We start from the raw sequence: 26,557 nt of genomic DNA, 5'->3' as shown, positions 1-26,557 counted from the left end.
AAAAATTTTAGTTGTGGTGTAATGAAGGTGCTGTTTTGTTTAGATTTAGACGAAAGATGGTGACCTCTCTACTGGAGCTATCAACACAACAAGTATTGTGGTTTGGTCGCTGAGTCACTAAAGAGACTTTAAGGTCAGGTTTATTGGCTCATAAGACAGTGAACTTAGATAAACAGCACTAACACATTAACTGAAGACTTAAGCATTTGTATTTTAATGCTTTGTTATGGCATTCAACAGGCTCTAGCCATATGTAGCCTATTTTGCCTGTATTAACTATCACCATCCAGCTGAAACTGTTGGGAAAGAGCTGCTGTTTGTGGTTAGCTTTATTAAACTCAGAAACAAGCCTTGCTTTGTAAAGGCTCATGACAATTAGATAGTTCGCTTTGAGGATGCAGGCAGTATTATTTATTTGTCTGCATCTTTGGAGCATCAAGGTTGAGTGACCAAACTGTTCCAGATGCAACCAGCTGCTAATGCCGCAGGCCCTGGAGGCATCTTTAAACAGAACATACTGTAACACATTTTACTAAATGGATGCTGAACGTGTCAGAGGCAAGGTGTATAAATAGTTCACTCTCGATCTTTGTAGAAGTTCTACCCAGCAGAGCAACATCATCTTGGCTAATTTAACCCAGGGAAAGTACATACTGTATCTACAGCGTGTTTACTTAATGCTTGATTACGTATTGGCAGTTTGGAACACCTGCTTTTAAACCACATCAGACAATGACTCTCAAGTCTGAATAACTGTCAGTGATTTGCTTTAAAATGTGTTGAGCACATGTTTATGTGCATGTGTATAGGATATATGGTGTGTGTGTGTGCGTGTGTGTGTGTGTGTGTGTGTGTGTGTGTGTGTTTGCTTGTCTTTTTGAGTTCATAGTTAACTGTCCACATCAGTTCACTGACCAACATACAGATGTAGCATTTTCCCTTTTGCTTCCTTTTCGCCTTTCCCATGCTTTAGAGCAGAAACAGCCCTGTGTTAAAACAGTGCAGGGGGCTGTGTTGGTGGGGTTGTGATGTTTAAGTTTATGCGAGACAATGAAAGACAATCCAGGAAGTTGGGGTAAAAGTTGAGCCGGAGTTCAATGTTTTTACCGGATGACCCTGTGTTGTTTTCCTAGAGCCCCCTGCGATGGCACCTCTGCTGCAACAAATAAATAAACAGGCGGTTGTTTTTCATAATGTGGCCCTATGTTCTGCTGTATTCTAACAGAGAGCACAACCGGCAGACTCGAAGGCCGATAGACGGAAAGACAAGCTGGTAGACAGTAAAACATGTCCCCTAGTAAAAGGCTTGGAAAGCACATAGCTGATTCAGAACATACTCTTCACCCTATAGGGTAAGTCATAAAGAGGAGATAGAGGGAGGCATGGAATCATTATGTGGTGGGAAGCTGAGGGTGGTATGTGGCACTGTGGTTGTGTCTCTGCTGTCTCAGCACAGAGCAGCACTGTTTTTGCTGTTTGTAATCAGTAATGTTATCAGACTGAGCCTATGAACCATGGCACGCCATATGGTGTGGACATTTATTGTGGAAACACCAATTTACTTAAGATGTTCTTTGATTATAAGCAGGCCATGAATGTGATGGTTTAAGTATTATAGTAATCAAGGATTTTATAAAGGAAAGGAGCTGCATTGATGTTTTAAATTGTTGTTTGCCATTTTGCAGTAAAGTAACTTTTATGCACTATTAAGCATTTCCTGACCAAATACACATTAAACCACAGGAGCAGCTCTAGAAATTGGTTAATTTTGTCTTTGAGGAAGGTCTAAGTCAAATGATTTTCAAGTTAAAATTTAAGACGCGCTTATCACGCCTGATTCAACGTTTACCATAACCTTCAACCAAATGAAGTATTTAAGACATTCAAGAGTTAAATTTCTATTCTTTCCTTTACTGTGGACAACATGCTCTGATGGAATCAGGCTCAGAATACTGACACTAAAAATGACAATGAATGAGAGTGAGATCCTTGGCTGAAGTGCAGAGAAAGCCTGGCCTTCAAGCAGCAGGGATACAGATGTGCAGGAATGTATTGTATTCTTGGTGTGTGCGTGCATATGAATGTGTACATCTAGTTGAGGCATAAGTGTGCACGTGTTGATGTGCATTCATTGCATACCTGGGATGTTCAAGGAATGAAATATATTGGTGCACTGAGAACAAACGTGGTACCATAAGAATATGTACCTCATGTTTTTTGCAAGCATGTATGGAATGTGCAATTCAGAAGAAATGTTTTATTGCCAGGGTTACTCTGGTTCTCTGATAACTGAGTGAGGTATCTGAGTGGGAGGCGCCCTCTGGCATGACCAAAAACAAAAGCTCCACTACCATCATGTCTGTCGGGGGACAGACTATTCATCTGAATTACACTGGTTGGCATGGCCTGTGTTTCTCTCTCCCACACTAGGTGAAGCACGTAGGGTGTGAGGGATCACTGCCCCAAATCTGTTTAACACTGTTTAACACACCAGGAATATGCATCACACATAATGACAGCAGGAGTTCAGTGCTCCACATTATACCTGTGAGCCCCACTGTGCAACATTATGAAGCAAGTGAAAGCTTCCATGATTGGTCAAGCCAGAAGGCGCTTTCCATAGTGAGATATCAAGCAAGGCTTGAAAGAGAACTATAGTATTCCTTGTTTCAATAGTAACTATTTTCCTTCACTTGTTTTATCTTTAGTTCAGATTGCTGGCAGAAATGTAGCTGTCATAACCAGCTGATGTTGTCAATAATGCACAGTAATTTAATGATGTGTTCTCTCTCTCTGTCTGCGTCTGATCCAGGGTCCCAATGGTCCACATGGAAACCCAGGACAGCCTGGACCACCTGGGCCCAAGGTGAGTGACTGTTTCTCAGGGTTCTGGTATTTGTGGGTGTCGACGATCCAGATGAGTTTCCTCAGAGCTAAAACAAGCTCCACTTAGCCCAAGACACAGGCCATGTCTATGTCATGCTCTGCTCCCTCACCTTTTGTCAAATGAAGTGAACATGTTCAGTTAAGAATTGGCACGAGAAGTGCCACACCACAAGTGCTCTATATCTTCCATTAATTACACAATTATGCCTTTCTTGATCTCATATAATCATGATTAGGGCTATGGAGAGACACATTTAGGAATTTACTTTTTACCTGTAATGGTTTTACTGCAAGGTATGGCTGAACAGACTTTGCTGTTTTAGGGAGCTCTCAATGAATCTGAGCAGGGACGAGGATTCTGCTAAGAGAGCTATCTCCCTAATCCCCTGTAATAAACACATTACATTAAATCTTGGTTTAACAACAAACCAGGAGATGAGGATGGTGGTGGTGGGAGCTGCACCAGCAAATGGTGTTGGGATTGGGCAAAAACAGCAGAACAAACAGTGATAGTTCTGGGTTATAATGTCCATGCCATACACCTGCATGAATATTATCGACATTACTAGCCATGCAGCCAATGATCAGCCAAAACATGCACTACTTCAGGGGTCTTCCTGAACTGATGGTATAGTTCATTCACGTGTCAAAAGATAACATCACATAACATCATGCAAACCTAATAACATGTCGGATCAAGCTACAGGGAAAGGAAAAAATGACATCAAATAATTTTTTCATGAGTGGGGAAAATGCCCTTTGGGTATATTGGAAGTGTTTCTCAAGCATATAATGATGGATGACGCTAGTGGGAAAACTAAGACAAATGATTGTTAAAACAAAACTGGCAAATAACAATTTATAGACATAAATTACTTGGAAGGGGTTTTTTAATTGGGTGATATTTTATTCAACCCATGTTAGAATAGCACTTTGTGCAGCTGCTAGTTCAGCCATCATTGTGAAATTCCTCAGAACTTCTCTCTTTCAGAGAGAATGAAGCTTTTTGTGCTGTAACTAATGCGATAAATTCAGATTTGATCAAAGGAGACTAAAATGTAATGTTATTTCAAATTTGTAAGAAATGAGAAAAGGAATGTGCACGTTTGTAATACTGTATGTCTAAAGACATGGGAAATTTCATAGTCATTTATTCTTTAAATTTAGTGCTCCATGTGTATTCTGTAGGTTTTCTGTTAAAATGGAATTCCAGCTGAGCTGCTGAGACAAAGGATTGGGTTATGAAATCAAGAAAATTGAAACAATTCCTGACGCACAATACTGTAACCATATAGTTGATTGTATATTGTGGTAGGCTGCACCCAAAGTTGAAGTCCTCAAAGTAATTTACTTTCCTATATTTTCCTTTCAGCGAGTGGCCATAAATGTTTATTTATAATTGTTTATAATGGTGCAGGATATTGGATTTGGGATCCACAATAAAATTACGATTTCAAAGAAGGGAGTGACAAGCGTTAGCTTCCATTTTCACCTGAGAGAGTTGATCAGTTGAGAGTTTCTGATCAGTCTGTCTTTTGTAACCGAGAGCCATAGCAGTCATCACATACAGACAACAGCTTTATACCTCTATCACCCTATATTCAAGTCAAATCAAGTCACATTTTTTTACAGAGCCCAAAATCACAAATCATATTCCTCACAGTCCTTCACTGGGTTTCACAATCTCTACAGTGTACAGCACCCTCTGTCCTTAGACCCTTGAATCGTGTAATGAAAAACTCCCCCTCAAAAATGTTTTAAGCAGGGAAAGAAAATGTAAGAAACAGGCCAATAAGATGAGTATACAGATTACAATTAACAAATATCTGATACAAGTAGATTATTAAAAAATATAAGTGAAAGTGTGGATCCAGGAGGCGACAACTGACTATTTAAATACAATCATTCCAACAGTGGCCTAATAAATAAAAACATTTACAGTTTTTTTGAAATCAGAAGAATAAAACAACAAAAACAACTTCATAATGTCTCTCCAAATCTCTGACAGCATGCTAGTTCCACGAATAATTGGTCTTTGGTCGAATTGGGGACTGTTAAAAATTCTTCACTACATATTTTTCCAATTTATATTCTCCCTGAAAACCATCAAAGACAAAGTGAAAACAGCTAGTTGATGCTTGTTGGGACCTGTTGCCTACGCTTGTTGCACATGTGTGATTGTGTGTACTTCAGGGGGGGGTGGGGGCCATATGGGTTGGGTGCAGAGAAGTGTTGTGTATGTCTGATGACAAAATTACCATAATTTGTTGTAACGACAGTGTATCATTTTAAGATGGAATCAACATTAAATGTAATTTTTAAAAGTAGTATGTATGTATATTTTTGGCCAAAACATGAGCCAAGCCCACAGTAAGCGTGTGACATTTGCCTGGCCCTTGCCTGAATTTGTTTGTAGACGTCTTGAGGAAAACTCTCCAGGTCACTGAATTGTCTGTTACATTCTGTACATTCACAAAAGGGTATTTGTCTGTAGTTAGTTTTTATAAAATGGCAAATGGCATCAATTATAGCGGTCTGACGTGTTGTTCCATAAAGAGCCAGAGTGTGCGCAAGTGGGATTAAAGGAGACACAACCAGATGTATGCAAGCGTGATAATGAGCCAGTGTGTTGTGACAGTCTAGCAGGAAAGACTCGAAGAGACTAGGGTGGTGGTTGGCCTAAATGACATACCCCTTAGCTTAGATCGTTGTTCTCCTGGTTTTCACCATAGGGCATAATCGTGCTAGTCCCGGCTCATTAACTATGACACTGACTTCATAAATAGGGAAAACAAGAAATAAAGCATTTTTAAATCTCTGCTAAGTTTTTCCCAGCATGGCACCAGATGGAAATGATACATTTGTTCAACTGAGAAAGGATGTGGGCAGCTCCATGCAGATGGTTGTGGTGACTGTGGTCCCAAGTGGCTACCACAGAGTGGCTTTCTACACCATGTAGTCAGAAGGGGAAGAGTCATGCTATAGGAGCAGAAACAAAGGAGCAGTGGATGGTCCACCCTCCCCTCCCCTGTCTTTTCATGTGAAACTTTTTACTCGTCAGTGGATAGCTTCTCACTTGGAATCGTAATCAGTACATTAACAGTATAGCTAAAGAAGAGACACATTTATAAAAGTGCAGTAGTTTCATGAATTATTATCTCTTTGCCTTCCTCACTCCACACACATAACGTGTGTAATGTCCTCTTTTCCACGTTGATAACAGCACAAGCAGATTAATGGATTTGTTCTGTGACACCTCTGATCCTGCTGGGACATGTCTGGCTGAGGGCCTCTGATTGGTTATTACGAAAGATAAGGTTGCTGTTTTCACATGCAAAACCAAAATCTGTTCATATAATACCACAGTGGCCTATCAGTGAGTCATTCTCACACCCCAACTCCTTTGTGGAGGCGGAAAAGGGATTCAGAGACTCTTTGTCTCAGTTTAGGAAAAAATCTTCTGTGGAAATGTGTTTGGTTACTAGGACATACAGAGGAATATCAACGCCGATGCTAAGCTTAGTTGACATGCATTTTAAGCACTGTCTGAAATGTTATGATGATGTGCTTGCACAACTTAAAAGAGCCTTTCAATCTCCTTCACACAATGCTGACTTTGTTTTTCTCAAACAGAAGGAAATCTGGGTTTTATGCAGTGTTGCTCTCCCACCTTCAAGCTTTTCTATGCCTCACTGGGTGTCAGTCAAAACTATTGAAATATGATGCTCTAAATCCAAGGAGGTAATACCTGTTTAAAGTAGGTATGAAGGAGAATGTATGTATCTAAAGTGTCACACAATTGCTCAGCACCTCAAATCATAAGCAGCTGTAAATCTTACATATGACATTTTAAATTCACGGTCTACACTACACTTCATCACATACACATCACACATCTGCTTTTTCTCCTGGCCCACTGGAACAGCTAACCATTCAATGATACCTGAGCATTTAATTATGTGTAGACAGCAACAAGTCAGATAATCAGATTAAATTGTCATACTGAGGTCTGCTAACATTGCTGTTTTTGGTATAACACCAAAACACCATTGTGGATGCAGAGCTATCTGGAAAAATGTTTGAGATTTAAACTTTTTTTTTATGACAATAGAAAATATTTTATGACCGTGATCCACATCAGCTTGGAAAGAAACGCATTGAGAACTCTTGGCTGTTGAAATGTAATATTGCTGTTCTGTGGAAATTCACTTAACATCAGCTCCAACCTTGCAAACGTATCAGCAAAAATGTCTCCATCTGTCCTTTATGTGTGAAAAATTGCATGCAGTTAAGATGTATTAGATAAAAAATCGAGGGTCCTCCCGACGCTGCAGTGTGTTCATAAAGTACTTACTTTGTGTAAGCTAAAGAAAAAGCATTTGCGCAAGATGTAGCCTTTTCTGGGCCTCTTTAAATTCTGGGCATTTTAAAAGTAAAAAAAGAGCCTTTAAGTATCCTTACTATTCATAGACTGTGAAGGCTCTAAGTTACTGTTATTTCAAAACATACACCTCCCTCTTTAAAGCCTGTAGTCTCATGTATTCAACTGAGCAACAAATTGTTGTAACTGTTGGGACATTTTGAAGTTCATAACTTTCATGCCTGCTGTTCTCTTGTCAGTTGTTTGGACACACTGTGGCAGGTAAACACCAAAGCCAGCCACTTTTTTTTCACCCACACTTGAATGTTGCTACCTTAAGAGAACCTGCATCTTAAGGAATTTCCACATTGGATTCTACATGAAGCCACAGTGTTGCAGTAAGATAGGAAGATAATATAGGAAATTCATTTGAGTTGCTTAAGTGTCCTGAGCGTGTGAATCTTTTTCTATTCTAGGGTTCAAAGGGAGACCCCGGGCTGTCTCCAGGCCAGGCTCCACCAGGAGAGAAGGTAGGAAATCTGCCACTGGTCTCTATGTCATGCTCCCTGTCCCTCTGTTTCTCTCAGGCCCTTCTGTTCTTTTCCCTCTTCCTCTTGGTTTCTTCAGAAGGTGTCTCTCTTCTGTTCTGCCCTGTCTCTCACAAAGGCTTTTCTCCTGACCTGAGATGGTACGCTTCCAATCTCTAAAACAGTTCCATCTCAGACTCTCTCTCAGACTCATTTAGTCTCTGCTCACTGGCTGCTTTTTTCTCTACTCTTGATTTCATTTGCGGTAATTTGACCATTGAGTCACTATCGACTCAATGCTTTCCAAGTTGTGGATGTGAAACTTTTTTTTTTATTTTATCTAATAAAAGTTTTTTGTATACAATATATTTGTGTACAGTGCTTTATAAATGAAATTGATAATCTGGTTTTCCTCATCGCATTTAATTCATTCAGCAACTTCCTCTAAACTGCCTTCTTGCATTTCTGACCCATTTTATTATCATTGGTTTGTGTGGCGTTGCCACAGCTGGTCTATTTTACTTTACTCTCTCTCCATGTTTGTCCCTCTTTCTTCCAAACATCATTAATAATAAGTAATGATTTTCCTGAGCAGCACTGCTGAATGTCTTGAACTTATTAAGATCCAAAAAGTATCTTTCTCCCTTCAAGTTTTAGCGCTCTGTGCTATCATAGAAATCCCCTAAGAAGAAAAACTAATAACTTCTCCCTTGAGATTCTTTCTGGGATTGCCAGATTAATGTTTGATTTCACTCAAAACCAAACACATAGCGTGTGTCCATGTTTATCCAATCTCATCCTGATGTCATCCCCACAAGTTATTGATAACCTTAAATGGACGGTAGACTGTCTCTGAAGAAGAAATGAACCCTTTAACTGTCCATATCACCCACATTTGTAAAATTACTCATATACTCTTTCCTTTATTTGTTCTAATAGGGTGACAGAGGTCCACGGGGTTTGCCTGGGCTGGATGGATTTCAAGGTCGACCGGTAAGATTTACAAGCTGGTTGTGTTTAAACCTTTAACTGATTCTGAAAACAGAAGAAGGCTTTTAAGACTCAGTTATTTTTTTTATGACTTGTCCAAGTATTGATGTATTGTGTTAATGTGAGGCAAAACACACACTACACATATATGTATATCTGGTTGAAACAAGTTACAGGTTGGTTAAGTTAAAGAGTTCAAGTTAAGACTGACTGCCACTGTATCTGTATTCCCTCTGTGTTCTCCCCAAAGCGTTAGCCACAGCCATGAGCTGAGGCCTCTTAATGTGGTCAGTATTATGTTACCCTGTCAGAGACAGCCTACAGCCCACCCTGCTCTCTGCCTGTCTTGAGACTTCCTGTCTGGCTTCATATTGATAGAAAGAAACATGTACAGATATTTGTAACCTTTTCTCGCTCATTTTCTGTCTTACTTCATCTACTAACCTCACACTGTTTCTTCATCTTCACTGTCGTTCCATATACCTCCATCTGTGTTGCTGCCCCTCTCAGTTAAAGCTTCAGATCTGTTAGGATTTGGTGTTGCCTGACTTAAACCTGATTGGCTTTGAGGTCAATGTCAAAGGTCATCCAAAAGAGGAAAGGCACCCTGCCCAGAGTCAGGGGGTCAATGACATGCACAATATCCCATGACTCCTCAGGTCAGCAATTGTCATGTTCTAAAGAAGGAGAATTTTGTGGCCGCTTCTATTAGTAAAATGAAGGACACTGCTGTTCTCTCTATGTCCACCAGTGTGCATATGTTCAAACACACATATACACACACATATTTTTCTTCTAGCTGAAGTATCTTCAAATGTACATGCTGTGCTGTGTTGCTGTGTTCAGCTTAGCTGTTGCTTGAATTAAGCCTGTGTCCTTTTGATACAAAACAGACTTAAACTGCTACTGTAGGTCGCCCACATGGCTACGTCTCCACAGTTGTCCAAGTAGCCTCTTATTGAAGCTTTGAGTCTGGTCTCCACATAGCATAGCCTTCACCTTGCCTCCCAGGAGGCCATCCCAGTGTTTGCAGTAGCTGAACCTAATATACCCAGTACATGAACTGTGCCCCTTCAAGTATTTCCAGAGGAAATGACTGGCTCAGGGGTTATGCTCTTCACCCCCAAGTGGGCCTTTTATTGAGTGTGAAGGTTCATATGTCACAACCTCGGAAGCACACGATGGAGTCAATGATACCGTTCAGGAAGATCTCTTGCTGCCCCAAAAGGATAGTGACCTGGCCATGACCTTGTGTTTTGGACCTGTAAACATCTGTTGTTGATAATCACGTCAAAGGGAAAATAAAAGGGCCTGAGAGAAGAAAAGCTCTGATTTACTGAACAATAAATCCTGTTTAATTTACAAAGAAGTGCTCGTTCAACTTAATGTGGAATTTGGCACAAAACTGACTGTGGATAGGATGAGCGAACTATTAATCTTATAGAAAGTAAGTTTCCTTTTAATCCTCACACACACACAGTACTCTGCAAAAGATTAATGTTTAAATGATCGGTCCGAACCCCAAATGGGCCAGGGACTGGTTACTGGAAACAATACACAGGACATATGGGATCATGTAGCTAAAGTGAGAAATTAAACATTAGCACAAAAATGTCATCACCTTCTTTTAACCTTAGCCCAATTTCATCTGATCCACACACATGCCCACACACCCCCACAAATCTCCTTACAAATATCTGCCCAACAGTAACAGGAGGTATAACTCATATGAAGTTTAATATTGACCATTAAACACGTTTTAAATGTCAGTCTTACATGGCTTGGAATTCACAGTTAGAATTAGCCTGCTAGCTTGCAAATCACACCGTCCCAGTTCAGAGATAATTAACTGAGAGTGATACCGTGATTAGAGTGATGCTGGCTGCATGAAAGAGGATACAGAATATTCTTAGATCCCTTAACAATGCATCGTAAAAATACACATAATATAATTGAGCATTATTGAGATGTGCAATAACAACTGCAAGCTCTGCAATTCTTCATCAAATCACTCACTAGTAGTCCTCTTCAATGTCCTTTGCATTGTTGGTTGCACAGCCCCCCACACTGCTCCAGACTGAAATCTGCTATGACATGGATTGCTGTGAAACTTCATACAGATGATCCTGGTCCAAAGAAAACTTTGGTGATCGATTGAATTTTCCTCTGATCCCACCAGCACATTTACATTTTTTTTCTTCTGGTGAAATGCCTCGACAACTGTCGGATGGATTGCTATTAATCTGATACAAATATTCATGGTTCCCAGAGGATCGATGCTAATATGTAATTACATGTATGTAAGTTTATTTACGTACAGTAAAAAAATGTCTGGTGATTTCCTGACTTTTACTGTAGTGCCACCATGAGGTCTTGTGTGAAAAATCTCGACAACTTTTGACTGACCTGAACTTGACCTTTTATAAACAAAAAACCTGCATAAATGATGTCATTCCCCGCAGCCTACGCTTTACTTGTGTTTAGTTCTAATTGACGAATGTATGCATGCTAACATGCTAAATTAAGATGGTGAACATGGTAAACATTATACCTGCTGAACACCATCTTGTAAGAATTGTCATTGTGAGCATGTAAACATGCTGACTTTATCCTGTAGCTCAAAGGCCTGAGATTTCTTATTCTTGTCAGTGTCTTTGGTGTTTTTCATGTGAAACATACAAAAAACATAATTGTTTATTCCATCCTCAAGGGTCCTAAAGGTTATCCAGGGCCATTCGGACTGCCAGGAGAACAAGTAAGTGCTGATGAGCGCGTGTGTGTTTGTAAGCAAAACAATATTTTTTATTATTATATTATCATCTTCAGCAGTTGTCATTAGCTCTGATGGGACATTTACAGGGAAAGCCTTAGATCGATGTTTGGAGTCACAGCATTCCCACATACACAAACAGGGTTAGTTCATATACAAATTGACACACATACACACACAGAAAACACAGATGTGACTGTGTGCGTCACCAGCCAGTTGCATAATTCCTTCCGCTGTCCCCTCTAGTCAGTTGTTCCTTTTATCCGCTTATCCTCTCATTGATGGAAAAACTTTTCACCTCATCAAAATGCTTACAGTTAACGAGATTACAGATGTCCACATCGGAAGGAACTAAAAATAGAGGTTCAAGGGAAAAAAAACATTTGATCACTTTATTGTTGATTGAAGATTACTACTTTTTGGTTTGAGAATGAGAAATCTAAACAAAAACAAGATAAAATGCTCATATATGTTTTATGGTTCTGTTAGACATACATTGTGAATGCTATAAGAATATGAATATTATAGTGAAAATGCTTTATTGTTCAAGGTCTGTGATTTATGCAATGTCATTTTTAGGTTTTTTAGGTTGTGCTAGACAAGAGCATCAGATGAATGTTTAAAGTGTATAGTGTCATTTCAACATGGGGCTGGTAAAACAGCAGTGTGAGTCAGTGAGGGAGGGGTGTGCAGAAGCAGTGTAGAAAGGTACAGTAATAGACGGGGTGTCTTGTTGGAGGCTGTCTGGAATGAACAGTGCTTGTTTTATTCCTCAGTTGGCAATGGTGGTAGAGGTCTGTGTGTCTCCTCTTTCACTTTATCCATCCATCTAATCTCCCTATTCAGCGTTCATTCACTCTCTGTCTGTCTCTCTCTCTCTCTCTCTCTCTCTCGCTCCCTCTCTCTCTCTCTGCTACAGGGCGTACCAGGACTTCCTGGGGAAGCTGGGGCTGCAGGTTACCCTGGCAGGCAGGTGCAGTGAAAAATACAAAAATATGCTTTCAGTTCCTTCATCGATCCTCTTAGATTCTTCATTGCTCTGTTAAGAATTCACAGCATCATAAATGATAACTGCATAATGCACACTGCTTTCTGCTTTCCTATGTGCATTTTTTCACCCATTTTGGATGTGGAATTAAGTGGTCAAGAAATACTTTGCATTTGAAGATATAGTTTACAATGAAATGCACAAACTAATGGAATCGGTTTCCTGATGTCTTTTCTCGTGTGCAGTCTGTGGTCTTAAACCATGTGCACTGCCAGCGGTGCAGACAAGGAAATATAAAGTGAAACTTAAAGTATAAAACCCATGTGTTTTCTTTTTAGCTGTCTGTCAGTCAAGCCTGCTGTATTTCTCTTATCAGACCATTCAGAGTTTTATGTGTTTAGGTTTGTCTCACCATGTGAAATCACTGCGTTTGCAGGTATTGTGACAATAAGTCCTCCTCACCAGTCTGTCTTTTGTTGCAGGGCTCAGCGGGGCCGCAAGGTAACCCAGGGCCTAAAGGTGTCCGCGTAAGTACAATTGGCACTCTGCTCTCACTCTGCCCTCTTTTCTTCAGCAGCACTGGATTGAACGCTTAATTTCCTGAAAGGATTAGGGCAGTGTCAGGCCCACAGTTTTGCTCCAGAGAGACTTCTGAGTTGTATTTCTGACATACTGCCTAATTTGAGACTGCTTGTGGGGGCTGGTCCAGGCTCTGGGTTGTATCTATAAAGGCTGACTGGTTTTTCTTAGTGTCATTCCTCAGCAAGCAGGAATGCCCCCAAAAACAGGAGAACAGAAAAAAGAGAGGAGGACAGAAGACAAACAGATGGGCGAAAGTATGAAAGTAGACTGAAGACCGTCCAATGAGCTAGTGAGAGAAGGGACTTGCAGCTCAGAGAAAACGGATAGGTGGGATTACTATGTCAGAGTGAAGCAGGCAGGTGAAAAAGAGCCACAAAGTCGGACAGCAATGATTGGATATGTGTGTGAGAGAGAGAGGAAAAGAGGGTATTATTACTTATATTATGTCCTACGCCAACCGACATAAATATTTTAATGCAAAACAAAAGCTCAGTCATTATGTCCAGAATTATAGTACAGCTAATGTATTTCAGGCTTTTATATCACAGATTTATTATTAAGTGGCTGCTCCTGGGCATTATTATTCCAAAGGCAGCTGATGTAGAAACAGCTTTCATATCTAATATTATGCATGGGGGCTAAATAGCTTCATTTCGGATAGACGTTAGCCGACAATCCACAACCACTTATAATATGATAGGATATATAGATATTCCAGCACCTCAAGTGTATGCGTTGACTTACATGTGTTGGATTAATATACTCATAGTCTCATGATCTAGCCACATCATACTTAGCAGCAAATTCCAAATTCAGTTACACTGACCGACAGATGGCGGTAACACACCAACGTATGCAGCAATGTGCAAGCAAAGACAGGGAAGAAGAAGACTGTTTACAAGTAAACATGGATGTAAATGATGGTGGATTTACAATACTTAAGAATTTGGCTTTCTAGTCTTTCTATGAGGAAGGAAATATATTAAACACCTGTGTTAGAGCTCAAAGTTGCAATGCAGTTTGGTGAGTGATGCTAAACGCTTGCTTGTTTTCAAAGAAAGTTACAAAGAATGTGAAGAGAGATGGTAGACTGAATAATGCACAGATGACCAGCCAATATCCCCCCAGAATTTCCCAGAGGATCCATCAGGGTTGTGGTCATGAAAGTCTCAGAAATACTATATCGGACTGCTGAAAATGTGGTATTGTTGTGATGTTCAGACAGTATTGTTATATGAAATTCTGCTAATTTCCAGGGTTTCATTGGGCCTCCTGGTGTTGCTGGGCCACCAGGGCTGGAGGGGGAGACAGTGAGTGATGTTTCTTTATATTAAGTGCACATGATGATAGGATGTCTCTAATAACGTCTTCTTCTTCAGGTATTCCCACTCCATTTAGTTGCACATCTTTGTCTGGTAATTAGAACCTCCCTGAGTGAGTTTGATAGATGCCAGCTAGAATGAGAAATTTTGGGATAGCACTTTCTAGTAATCAACCTGCAGTCGGCTCTTCTTCAGAATAGCTTGATATATCTACATACAGATGTATGTCAGAACAAAGGTAAAATTATGCTTGGCAGCAGATATTAAAAGCTGTCTTTTAACATTATTAGGTTACAAGAAAATATGTGAGGAAAATGATATTTTTCGTTTAGCCTATGCCAGAATGATGTCACTCATTCCTTCATTCTTGGGAGATTCCAGTCCCAAGGAAATCCTGATCTTTATGACTCTGTTATGGCTTGCATTACATCAGTTTGGTTTGTGCCAAGGGAACTATTCATTCAATGTGATGAAACAGTTTCTTAAATCCTGGCTTAATATTGGCCATATCAAGAATATGCAGTTTCATGGTATATGAGGAGTGTGGTCTACATCCTATTCAGATAGATGAGATAAGAAGATCAGTGCCATCTTTCTCTTACATATATTTTCTAAATTTCTCTTAACTTTAGGCCAGTGTTTAAAATGTGTTTTTAGTCCAGTTCCCTGTGAGCAACACAGTTTCATATCCCAAATTTGAAACATTCTCTTCTTTTTCTTTTGTAGGGCATTCCTGGTCCTGTTGGAAAACCTGGTCCCAAAGGAAGACACGTAATAATGAATCCATTTTCATTTTTGCCATAGTTCGTAGATATATATACACGTTTTTCATCTACCAGAAGCTATGGGACTAGGGAGACAGCTGCTGAAGGGGTGCATCTGGAAAATCTGGGAGATTCTCTGGAAGATACAACAGACAGAAATGTTGCCAATATCGGTTTCACAATATACTATATAAACCCCCTTTGTTGTAAAAGGCAAATAATTGCCTTTAGAAGTTACATAATTAGTTAAATTGAGTCCAACTTTGTGCAATTTAGTCTCAATATAAATATACCTGTGCCGTGAAGGCCTCAGAGTTTGAGGTAGAACAAAACTTAACAGACAGCATCATGAAGACCAAGGAGCTCACCAAACAGGTCAGGGACAAAGTTGAGGAGAAGTACAAAGCAGGGTGAGGTTATAAAAAAAATCCAAGCTTTCAATATCTCACAAAGCCCCATTAAATTATTTAAGTTCATCATTAGAAAATGGAAAGAATATGGCACAACAGCAAATCCACCATGAGTAAGCCAGCAGCCTAAACTGATGAATCCAACAAGCAGAGCGTTAATCAGAAAAGCAACCAAGAGGCCAATAGTAACCCTGAGAATCTGTTCCAGGACAACTATTCATTGTGCACAACACCAATCTGGCATTTATGAGAGAGTAGCAAGAAGGCAGCTGTTGCTGAAAGAGAGCCATAGGAAATCAGGTTTGGAATTTGTCACAAGCCATGTGGGAGACACAGCAAGCATGTGGAAGAAGGTACTCTGGTCAGGTGACATCAAAACTGAACCACAAAAACACTATGTGTGGCAGAAACTCAACACTGCACATAGCCCTGAGCACACCATTCCCACAGTGAAACATGGTGGTGGCAGCAGCATGCTGTGGTGATGCTTTTCATAGGCAGGTATTTAGAAATGGATCAGGATTGAGGGCTAGATGGATGGAGCCAAATCCAAGCAAATTGTTTTTTTCAGTCTGCAAGAGACCCAAACTTTACCATCCACTTGCATCCAGCATATGTCTCCTTTTTTTCGTCTCAATCATTGCTTGTGTCACATCAAAAGCTATATTGCACCTTCAAAGCACTATGCACGCTGTGTTAAACAAATGGTAAAACACCCAATAAAATCAATTTGAATTCCAGGTTTTAACACTGCAAAATGTGGAAAAGACCAAGGGGATGAATACTTATACAAGGACCTGTATGTCCTCTTAAAATAGCAGTACTTCACATCCACAGAAACCCCAGAGACATCAACAGGAGATTCATTTGTAAACGGCATCTGTTGTGAATGTGTTAAATGAGCAGGACAGTTGAACAACTGGTTAAATAGTGCAGACAGAGAAAAGAAGAGAGGATTTAACACTAGTCAAGGTGTGGCAAAATTATATTGGAAATGCTTAATGGCATGTAGTTTGGCATTGGTCCTGCAATGCCAAGTTTGTTCAAGGGTGGCATTAAAAAAAGCCAGTTAGATTAAGATAAAGACAGATGGAATGTCAAAGTCAGGCCTCACACTGTGAAAAGATAATGTTTTAAAAACAAGCCTTAGCTTTTCTGTGTTGAAGTTGCCAAGCGGGCAGGCAGCCCAGTGTCTCTTTCATCCAAAGGGTTTTTTCTGGAACATTGAGCGATGTCTGGCCAACTGGATCAGAGTCTGTGGCCTAAGGGCTGTTGTAAGCCAGTCCATAAGATTACCAATACATGCTAATCTTGCTTCATTAAATAAGCATTCATTCACACCATGTCAATACAAATTTGGTCTTGATCAACAGCTTGCATGTTACACGCTTTATGTAAAGTAAATGCAATGAGTAACAGAAAACATACAAATGAAGTTACTGTAAGAAAGTAAAAAGCTGAAAAAAGTTCTGTTCATTCACCTGCATGGAAGAAAACTGCGATTGGAGGGTACATTTAGCAGTGGTTGCCCGGACTTGCATAAACTGAATGTGGATGTACTTCTCTCACAGGGTGTGGTGGGTGATGTGGGGGAAAGGGGGCCTCCTGGTCCTGATGGCAATGAGGTGAGAACCTCCTGGTGAATTCAGCTGTCCTCTCTTTTGTCCTGAACTTTTCATCTACCTCCCCCTTTCTGTTATCCATCTCTAAAATCTGGCTTTCCCTGCTTCGGACTTGCCCTATCTCATCAGTGATTGTGTTTACAGGTGCACAGTACTCGGCTAGATCCTACAGACTATTCCTATAAACTTATTCTGAAGGTTTTTTGTTTCCACTTCTTAACTGTTTGTATAGCATCTAATAGAAAAACACAAAAGTGGATAAGATTTTAACACAGATAAACCTTTCACGCCAAGTCTGATGCAAATTCTTGAAGAAAAAGAGCAGAAGATGGACAGATAGTCTACTAAAGTACTGAGCATTTCAATTTTTTCTTCAGTGGTCAAGTATCCAAATTACTGCTCAGCCTGTACATTTTTGGGGTTTCAGACATAAATTTGTTGCGATGCTTTCTCATCCCAAATGTTGGTGCGTGATAACAAAAATGACACTTACAGTATTTCCAATATAGTCTTGGGAATGAGGAATGTGTAATACTGTAAGTGTCCTATCCTGTGTACTTAGGATGTTGCTGTGATGTTTCACAGGGGCCTGTTGGTGGGACTGGCATTAGCGGCTTTCCTGGCCTGAGGGTGAGTATCAGTTTTGCAATGTTAATTTTTATTGATAGGGACAGGGACTACGGGTGGAAAATAGCAACTTGCTAAAACCCGGTGCAATGCATTTCTCCTTGTTATATATAGGGTTAATGTTTTATTGTGCACTGTCCCTGTTCAAATAAAAGAAATAATAATAATAATAATATTAATGTGTTACATTTCCCATGCCAAATAGGCACTTTGTTTCATCTGTCATTCATTTGGCTCACAGTTCTGCTTCTGTCTCTTCTTGTACTTGTTTCCGAGATTGCATGTCTGTCCATCTTTCTTTCTACATGTCTGTCTCTAGTGGTTGGATTGTGGTTTCGATGATAGATAGCAGGATGTGCTGAACTTAAGCCAGGGTTTTTTGTTTTTCATGGCAGCAGTGTATTTCTCACTGTTAATGACAGCCACTACTAAAATCCACAGGGACTATCTTGGCTAATAGTGTATTCATGTGCTCCTTGGGTGATCCCATGTCCTAAATTGAAAAGTTGTTCGTACGACTTCAGTGTATTCATGAATCATGAGCTTTTTCGTCGAAATGTAGAAACAACATGGATGCTACAAAGATCTGTTGTATTACAAAGTGATTTTCTCCCAGACTTGTTGCTGCACAAGTACACTACACAAAACCACTGAGATATTGTTTAACCTGACTTGTTGTCAGGGTCGATGCAAATACATAACTATTCTATTCTCTTGATGTGGACAACAGCAGTTACAGTCTAATACCATACAACACATTGGATGTGAGCAAAAAATGTATATGTATTATGTGATGTAGAAAAAGTTTCTTATCATCAACCAAACTTTTTTCCCAGTGGGGAACACATTTTTTCAGTTAATCCAACACCACATGAATGGGCCTTAACTTTGTGGGAATGACAGAACCAAAAAGTTGTGGAAGTGCAGCTGAGAAGTACAGAGTAATATGTATAGAGGAAGAAGGAAGGAGAAGGAAAGGACAACCTAAATCTGGGCAAATTTCCCAAATGTATAGTAATGGAGTTGCGCAGAGAAAAGAACTTGGTGGTTATTGTTCATTCTTTGTCAGCTGATCAATTTAGATATTGGAAGATGAAATACTGTAATTTAGAACGGATGTAGTGAGCTAATTAGATGAAGACTACACTATAGCTTGGGAAACATAAAACCTTTACAACACCTTCTCCCTTCCTGTTGTATGTAACAGCCACTCTGTGACTCAGGATTTCCTACATGGTTGGTTACATTTGAGGTTAAACATATGGAAATGTGACGTATGATTGGTGTATGTCAAACATTAATTTTGAAAATTAAAAAAACTTGGTCGTTTTAAAACATTACTCGAAGACCTTAAATGTTACCAGCATAACCATCCGGGAAGCTCTGTCTTATTACTGCAGTTAGAAAGAGTCAAGACTGTCACAGGCCTAATAGAGAGCACGCTGTTTTTTTTTTTTTTACTGTGGAATATACAAGTGTTAAAAAAGGCCTCTAAAACCATCCCTGATCATGTCAGCAAAATAGAGACAACTGTGTACAGCACCTTTCCCGTGCCATCATTTCAAGCTTCATTTATACTGGTTTGCTGTCCTTGTAGCATGGGGATTTATTGGGGTGTTTGAAGGGTCACTGTGTGCTCAAGACACATCTGGGTGGATTGGCTTCCCCTTAACATTCACCTCAGGTACTGGCTGTATGTCATCTTTTACTATGGACACAGACATTAAACATACAGACACCCTCTTTAAGTTTTTACTTTAACAAGAATATTATCACAGAGAGGGTTACACATGTGAGGCAATCACACTAAAGAGAGTAGCACAGCTCTTAAGTAAACTCCATCTTCATTTGCAACTACATCTGAATATTTCACCGTAATTCAGTGTATCATTTGTAACAGACTAACGTGACCCAGCTTATGCAAAGGGTTGCTGTAAAAGTTGACAGAAGCAAATCATCTAGATGCAATGAAAAAGAGGATCACTGTAACACTTTATGATAACCATCATTAATAAATGGTGAATTACAGTTTATTAAACTTTATTTAACAGTTACTTAACTGTTAACAATGAAATGCTTTATAAACCATTTATCAAGCAATTGTACAGGTTTATAAACAACAGTTGCAACTTTATAAAGTTTATAGATGAACTACACACTAGTGTTATAAATGTCAAATCATGAACATTCAATGCTAAACTCAGAAGACATTGAGATTCTTGTCAGATTTCTCTCGGAATGGCTGATCTCTTTTTCTGTGTGTGTGGTTTGAACCAGCATCTTACATTGATCTATAAACATCGCGTGTGCATGTAATTAATCTTTTAATGCAATTTATCCAAATGTCTTTAATATGGCTTGCCTCCCTATTTCACAGCTCGCTTCTTGGGGTCTGAAAGGGTGTAGATTGTGACAAAGACTGACTTTGTGAAGTCATAGTTTTGGTCATAGCATAAACAAATTCATATGTTGGAAGGCGCCGTGTCACTTAAATCTCATGTGGCCACAAAGCATGTCTTCTCTCATCGTTTTTGACTTCTTAATGACTCTACTGCTCTTTAAAACACTTTTGTTGTTGTTTTTTAAAATATAAATCTTGTTAAAGAAAAGCTGTACACTAAAGGTCTGACTAGACTAAGTTTCAGTTAAGGTGCCAAACATACAACTGAATCTGTTTTCCACTTGTGTAGTTTTGTTGAACATCAAAGCTCCACTCTAGCCAGTATTACTTCCTGTTTTTTTTGGTTAAGAGTCTTTTTCAAACAGACAATGGGGGCGTGGTTAATCGTCCAACAAAATCAATTACCGTGGCAATCATAAACAATCTATCAAGATAAACATCATTAGCATGATTAGCGATGGTGGTCACTCTGACATAAGTCGTTCTTGAAAGCAGTGTGGCTAATCAACATTGCTAGGAAAGGAAAAATATGAGCTATCATAAAAATTCCAAAATACACTGGGGCTTTGAGATCTGAAAGGTCGCTAATGTGGCTGCAAGCTTTTTAGAACACCATTAAACAAGATTAAATTCAGAGACTTAAAAGCAGTAACATGATATGCATGTAATATAAATTATTTATTATGGATAGGGCCAAACAACAACACCAACAGTATAATTTGAATGAGAGGAATTAATTAGTTGTCATTAAAGCAGATTCGGTAGTAACTTACTATATCAACGAATTATTGCCTGTAAGTACTTTTGAGTGATCATACAAGAGAGCCAAAATACTTAGACCTCCTTAATCCTGTCTTTGATGTAATTCATATTTAGTCAACTTTCCAGCTGCATGATTTTGACACAGGATAGATCTCACAAAGAGCTTTAATTTGACATCTAAATCTAAAACTAATTTTCACTTCCCAGTGTCAGTCACACCTTTGTGGCTCTGCTCATTTATTGAAAGGCAATTACACAAAGTCAGAACTTTTGTTAAGTAATCAGAAAGAGCAGAAACAGAGCAGCAAGTGTTCGTTCTGGTATGCACTTGATGTCGTTGCCAGTGTGTGACTCAACAAAATGTGATACAGCCAGACACTCTTTCACATCCTGAATGAAAAGCAAAAGGGTGAGGCAGAGACAAAAATAGTTGTTTGAAATTGTATAGGCTTTTTGTGTGTGTCACTGCTTAACAAACCTTACTTCAAGCATTTTTTTATTTTTTTATTTAATCATTTTCAGGTGGTGTGTTGAGGCCTGCATATAATTTAGTTGTACTGTCCCCACTACCATGTTAGGTGTCAAGTATACGAAACAGTCTCGTGCACAATACAGAGGGTGCTAAAACATTTTATGTTTGATTAGATTTTTTGAGGCTGTGGTGGTTGTGTTGAAACTAGAGGTACAGGAATTCAGCAGTCTGGTATTTGTCAAGTCTTTAACCACTTGTCTTTGGAGAAAATGGTTTGGATGATCTCTAACCACCTGGCAGTCAGGCCACATCTTGGAAGCATTTTGAGCAAAGGCTCTGTGTGGGATGTTGATGTACCAGATCACTTTAGTTTTTGCGGAAAGTTCTTTTTGTCAGCTTATCTCCTTCTTTCAATACGTAATTTTCCATGTGTTTTCTGTTGAAAGCCTTGTTTGATTGAGTGCATGTGATTTGTGTCTGTCCTGCTGCAGTACCACAGTGGAACCGTAGCATCAAACACCAGCTTTACACAGTCCAGATGGACTCCAAGTTTGGACCACATGTCTATGATGACATAAAATTAAGCCATGTTTTCTCACTCACCACTCACTTTGACTTTTTCACACATTGACGACAGTGACACTTTGGATAGAGGATAGTCTTCTGATAGTAACATTTTCAGTCTCAAGTTAGATAAGAAGTTCAAGATTTCTTTGTATTCACTATGCTGCAGACACTGTCTTCTCTCTAGTTTTTCTAGTCTCTAGTCATTTTCAGTTGTCGATCAAATAAGCCACTTTGAATAATAATTTGTGTCTGATATGGTTTACAGTTCATTTTTCAGTTTCCAAAATTCAGGTATCTCGTAAAATCCATAAATTGACATCTACTCATTCTCCCTCATTAAAAATTTCCAGAATCTATGAAAGCATAATTATTAAAGTTATTACAGTAAAAGTGTGGAAAATATCCACACTTTTACTCTTGGACACATGATGTCACGACAGGACAGTTCTCTCTGAATGTGCACTGAAGGCTTCAAGTTTCCAAATCACACTTGTGTAAGTTAAATATTGGACCTGCCTAGTTTCCTTAATTAAAATGTTTACTATAGGCAATTGAAATATACATAGAAACGAAGGCTGTGTTTAGTTTAATGTGTTTGTGTGCATCTGTGTGAATGGTATATTTGTACATGTGCTTGCACACACACACACACACACACACCATTGTCACCTCAACATCATTGCTACTGACATGTTTGTGGCAGTCACAGTGAAAACCGCCAAATCAGTGGCCAGCTTAACCACATGTCTACTTGTAAAGGATATTTTTCTGTCCAGCCACACATTCTAGCCATTCTCACCTCGCCTCTGTCAATTAGAGTGGATGTTGTGGGCTGGCAGCAGTTAGCAGGGCCAAGCCCAGACCCATACAGATCAACGGGATACACTGTCAACACGGCTTAGTTCTGTTGGAAGGCCGTGACAAACAGGAATGCTCTGTGTAGGAAACAGCAGATAGTTCTCATGTCAAAATAACATTTCTGCCAAGAAGAAACCGGAAACATTAAGTGTAAAAAGTGCCAGTTTCAGATAACAACACTGAGCGAGGATAAAAGTGTGTGTGTGGGTGTCTGCGTGTTTGTGATACATAAATTCCATTGTGTGCCTCCTTCCCTCCACAGGGGGACCCGGGGCCTGAGGGACTGCGAGGACTGCCTGGTATGGTGGGACCTCAGGTATGTTAGACATTGACTAAGGCATGTGTTTTAAATTTTAGGAAAATCGTTAAGAATACTGTTAGTTGTCAAATTTAACCAGATAATAATGTACTGTCTATCTCCACATCATAGATTCAGTTTGCATTTTAAAATGTCAACTTTCATCATTCATCAGCCTCCTCCATTGCTTCACTTATTTTGCAGAAGTCATTGAATCATTGAGTCATTGAAGGCACTGATTCTTTTCAAATAATAACCCCCCTACCTCCCTTTCTGTCTAATTGATTGATTCTACTACTTTCCATCCCTCCTTCCTCTCCTCCTGTGGCAGGGCCCAGCAGGACGAGCCGGCCTGCCTGGATTGAAAGGTGATAAGGTGATCTAAATATTTATATTATTGCAGTGTATCTGTGTGTAATGTGTCATTAGACCTGTAGTTGGGAATATTACAAGAGTTTCTGTTGACATTTTTATTCACGCCCAACAATGTGAACTCAAATTCAAATCTTAGGATATTAGACAGAGCATGGAAGCAGGTCTTGTTGAATATTGGTATTGTTCCACAATGTGTTTTGTTTTTTTACAGTATGGCAATTTTTGTTCATGATATTCAAACATAGACAAAATTTCAACTTGTCTTGATAGTGTTTTATAATGTATCAAACAGTCATGTTAACAGTTTATGTACGGGGTCTTTGTCTACAGTATCTATTTCTTATCTATTCTCGTATTGTCATCACTGTGGCAGGGTAGTGTTGTGTTATATCTTTGTATGATACTGTGAAATTCAGGGTGAAGTGGGACAAAGGGGCCAACCAGGAGAGATGGGGTACCAAGGTGATAAGGTATGTCTGCTGTCCCACAAGAAGATTTTAAGCAAAACACAATATCCTAATGTGCAATATCTGAACATGTTGTACATCAAACTGTTATTATCATCAATTTATCGAAGATCATTTGAGATTTTATTCATGAGATGTCTGTTTACCTCCTGCTGTGACAAGTTATTTGTCAATAGCAGGAACATTTGTCTTTGCTAAATCCAAAAAAGATTAATCAAATGATTTCCACAAATCATTAAAATGCATTTTTGTTTGAACAAATGCAGATGTTGACTCATTAATTATATGAAGTCACCACATAATGCTTGTCCCATGTGAATGAGGGTTTGTGCACATGTGCACATCAAAGCATTTACAAAGTTATATGGACACAACAAACACAAAGGGTGTGTAAACCAGTTTGAGAGTGCTATGTTTGTATCTTTCAGGGTGCTGCTGGTGGGCCTGGTCCTACTGGGCCAATAGGGAAGCCAGGACCAACGGTACGTCCGCGTGAGTGTATACGCGTGTGTGCATCCAAGAGTGCACATGTAGGCATGGCTGAAAGTGAATTTTGTTTGTGCATTTGTGTGTGCTTCTATGTATGTATGTATGTGTGTGTGTGTGTGTGTGTGTGTGTGTGTGTGTGTGTGCAGACATGCCATTTTAGACAGGTTTTTACAGCTTTTATAGATAAAGCCAAGTAACCACAGTGTACCACACCGGCCTCTGTTTTTGTGAGCTTGTAAACTGAATTTCGTTTTTGGTCGCAGTCACAACACGTTGGCTTTTTCATGAAGCCGAATAAAAGTCTTTAAACATCAATTTGTTTGCTTACCAGCAGAATCAAGCGCAGATTAAAAACAAAGATGAAACATTGAAATGCCTCCTCTGTCCTTGTTCAGAATGCATTATAAACACATCCAGATGTTGTCTATTTAGCATCAGATATTGTTGCAGTTTAGGTTACGACAGTTCTCCAGTAATCTGAATAACCACATTGTTTACTTGAACCTACCCTTGGGGCTTGATGATATACCAAGTTCACATGCAGCCTTATGTTTATGATTGATTAGTGAAGAGTTTGTTGTTTGAGCTTCACCAAGCAGAGTGATTAAGCTTTTTGTTGCATCATATCAAATGGCTTCAAGAATACAATGTGACATCACAATGAGTCAGAAATATTATCTTTCTGATCCAGACTGTTACATGACAATAATAACAGAAAACATTACATAAATTATAAAAGAGAGGAATTGTATGAGAAAATCAGAGCCAAAGAAAATACCATAATGAAAAAGGTAAGAAAAGTGTGGTTTCTTATTTATTTTTGACCTTGTGTGTCTTCTGTATTTTTCAACAGGGTAAAATCGGTGAGATGGGGGCACAAGGACCACCTGGTCCTCCAGGACCAGAGGTAGGACATACATATGAGGAGTTTTTTTTTTGGTATTTTTTATTGAACATATTATTTTATTTGTTCTCAGAATGGAGGATCAGGACCACAAACATAATTACATTATGTGAACAGTGACCAATTCTTTGTGTCTGCCTAATGCAGATAAGACTTAAGTTATGACGGTTTACTGTTTGTTTACCTTCAAAGTACAATGTGTAAGATTTGGCAAGAATTTTAGTTTGAAACATTAAAATTAACTAACATCATGAGCAGAGATGTCCATTGAAGTTAGAATGCTAACCAGCCTACCCTGGCCTGTCCTATCTCATACAGTAGTACTACTTTGACCCTCAAGAAGTGATCATCTGATAGCCCCCCTAGTTCCAGCTGGGAGATGTACTATGTGAGCAGTGAGTTTGCTACTTAGCCCAATAAGAAGACAAACTCAACTCACAAAGTGTCAATAAAGAAAGTATCTTACAACTATTTTCCTTACAAAACAGAAAAAACAACCATGTACCTTCTGAGTTTTGTCTCTTCTGACAAACTTAATTTTAGAGTAAACTGCTGATACCCTCTCTTTGGTCAAACTGATCTGCATCGGTCTCAGAGGCAGCTCTGAGGGTTGCAGTGGGGAAGTTATTGGCACAATATTGAAAGGCGCAGAACTTAAGCATTATTGAGAAAAAGTAGAACAAAAGATTAGTTTGCTTTACATCTCTGTTAATTTTGCACAGTGCAGAATGCTGAATAAAGCAAAGATGGATAGTGGGCGAGCCCAAACACAGAGGCAGCTATAAAACATAATCATCCTGCTTTACTTTTTCTATTGAAGTGTGTGTAATGTGGTAGGCACAGAGCCAAGCCAGGACCTCTTTTATGAATGCTCCCATTCAAGATTATGATCACATAAAGAAATTAAAGAGATATGGAGGTCATTGTGAGGGTTAAAGTAGCAGGTAGCTGAAAAATGCAGATCTCACTACAACTACAGCTACAGGCTGCAGTGACGTTCTGATCGAACATGAACATTTAAAACATGGTGTAAAAGAAATACCACACACCACATGCCACCACAGTGCACAATACTAATGCCAATCAAGAACAATGTAGCAGTTAGCATAGGGATCA

At 39.3% G+C, this 26,557-nt stretch overlaps 1 protein-coding gene across 1 annotated transcript in view; it reads left to right on the top strand.

Annotated features, from left to right (window-relative positions):
- col24a1 (collagen type XXIV alpha 1 chain) overlaps positions 1-26,557 on the top strand; it is a 97,192-nt gene that overhangs the window by 24,186 nt on the left and 46,449 nt on the right. The window contains exons 5-19 of the mRNA XM_084354428.1: positions 2,813-2,866; positions 7,723-7,776; positions 8,713-8,766; positions 11,474-11,518; positions 12,453-12,506; positions 13,004-13,048; positions 14,360-14,413; positions 15,152-15,196; positions 17,171-17,224; positions 17,807-17,851; positions 23,171-23,224; positions 23,538-23,582; positions 23,998-24,051; positions 24,477-24,530; positions 25,391-25,444. Coding sequence (XP_084210554.1) covers positions 2,813-2,866; positions 7,723-7,776; positions 8,713-8,766; positions 11,474-11,518; positions 12,453-12,506; positions 13,004-13,048; positions 14,360-14,413; positions 15,152-15,196; positions 17,171-17,224; positions 17,807-17,851; positions 23,171-23,224; positions 23,538-23,582; positions 23,998-24,051; positions 24,477-24,530; positions 25,391-25,444 — 765 coding nt within the window. The remainder of the gene's footprint in view (positions 1-2,812; positions 2,867-7,722; positions 7,777-8,712; positions 8,767-11,473; positions 11,519-12,452; positions 12,507-13,003; positions 13,049-14,359; positions 14,414-15,151; positions 15,197-17,170; positions 17,225-17,806; positions 17,852-23,170; positions 23,225-23,537; positions 23,583-23,997; positions 24,052-24,476; positions 24,531-25,390; positions 25,445-26,557) is intronic.

Source organism: Pagrus pagrus (genome assembly GCF_965226575.1).
Source record: "Pagrus pagrus genome assembly, chromosome: 6".
In the NCBI taxonomy this organism is placed as follows: Eukaryota; Metazoa; Chordata; class Actinopteri; order Spariformes; family Sparidae; genus Pagrus; species Pagrus pagrus.
This window is presented reverse-complemented; position numbering and strand designations above follow the sequence as displayed.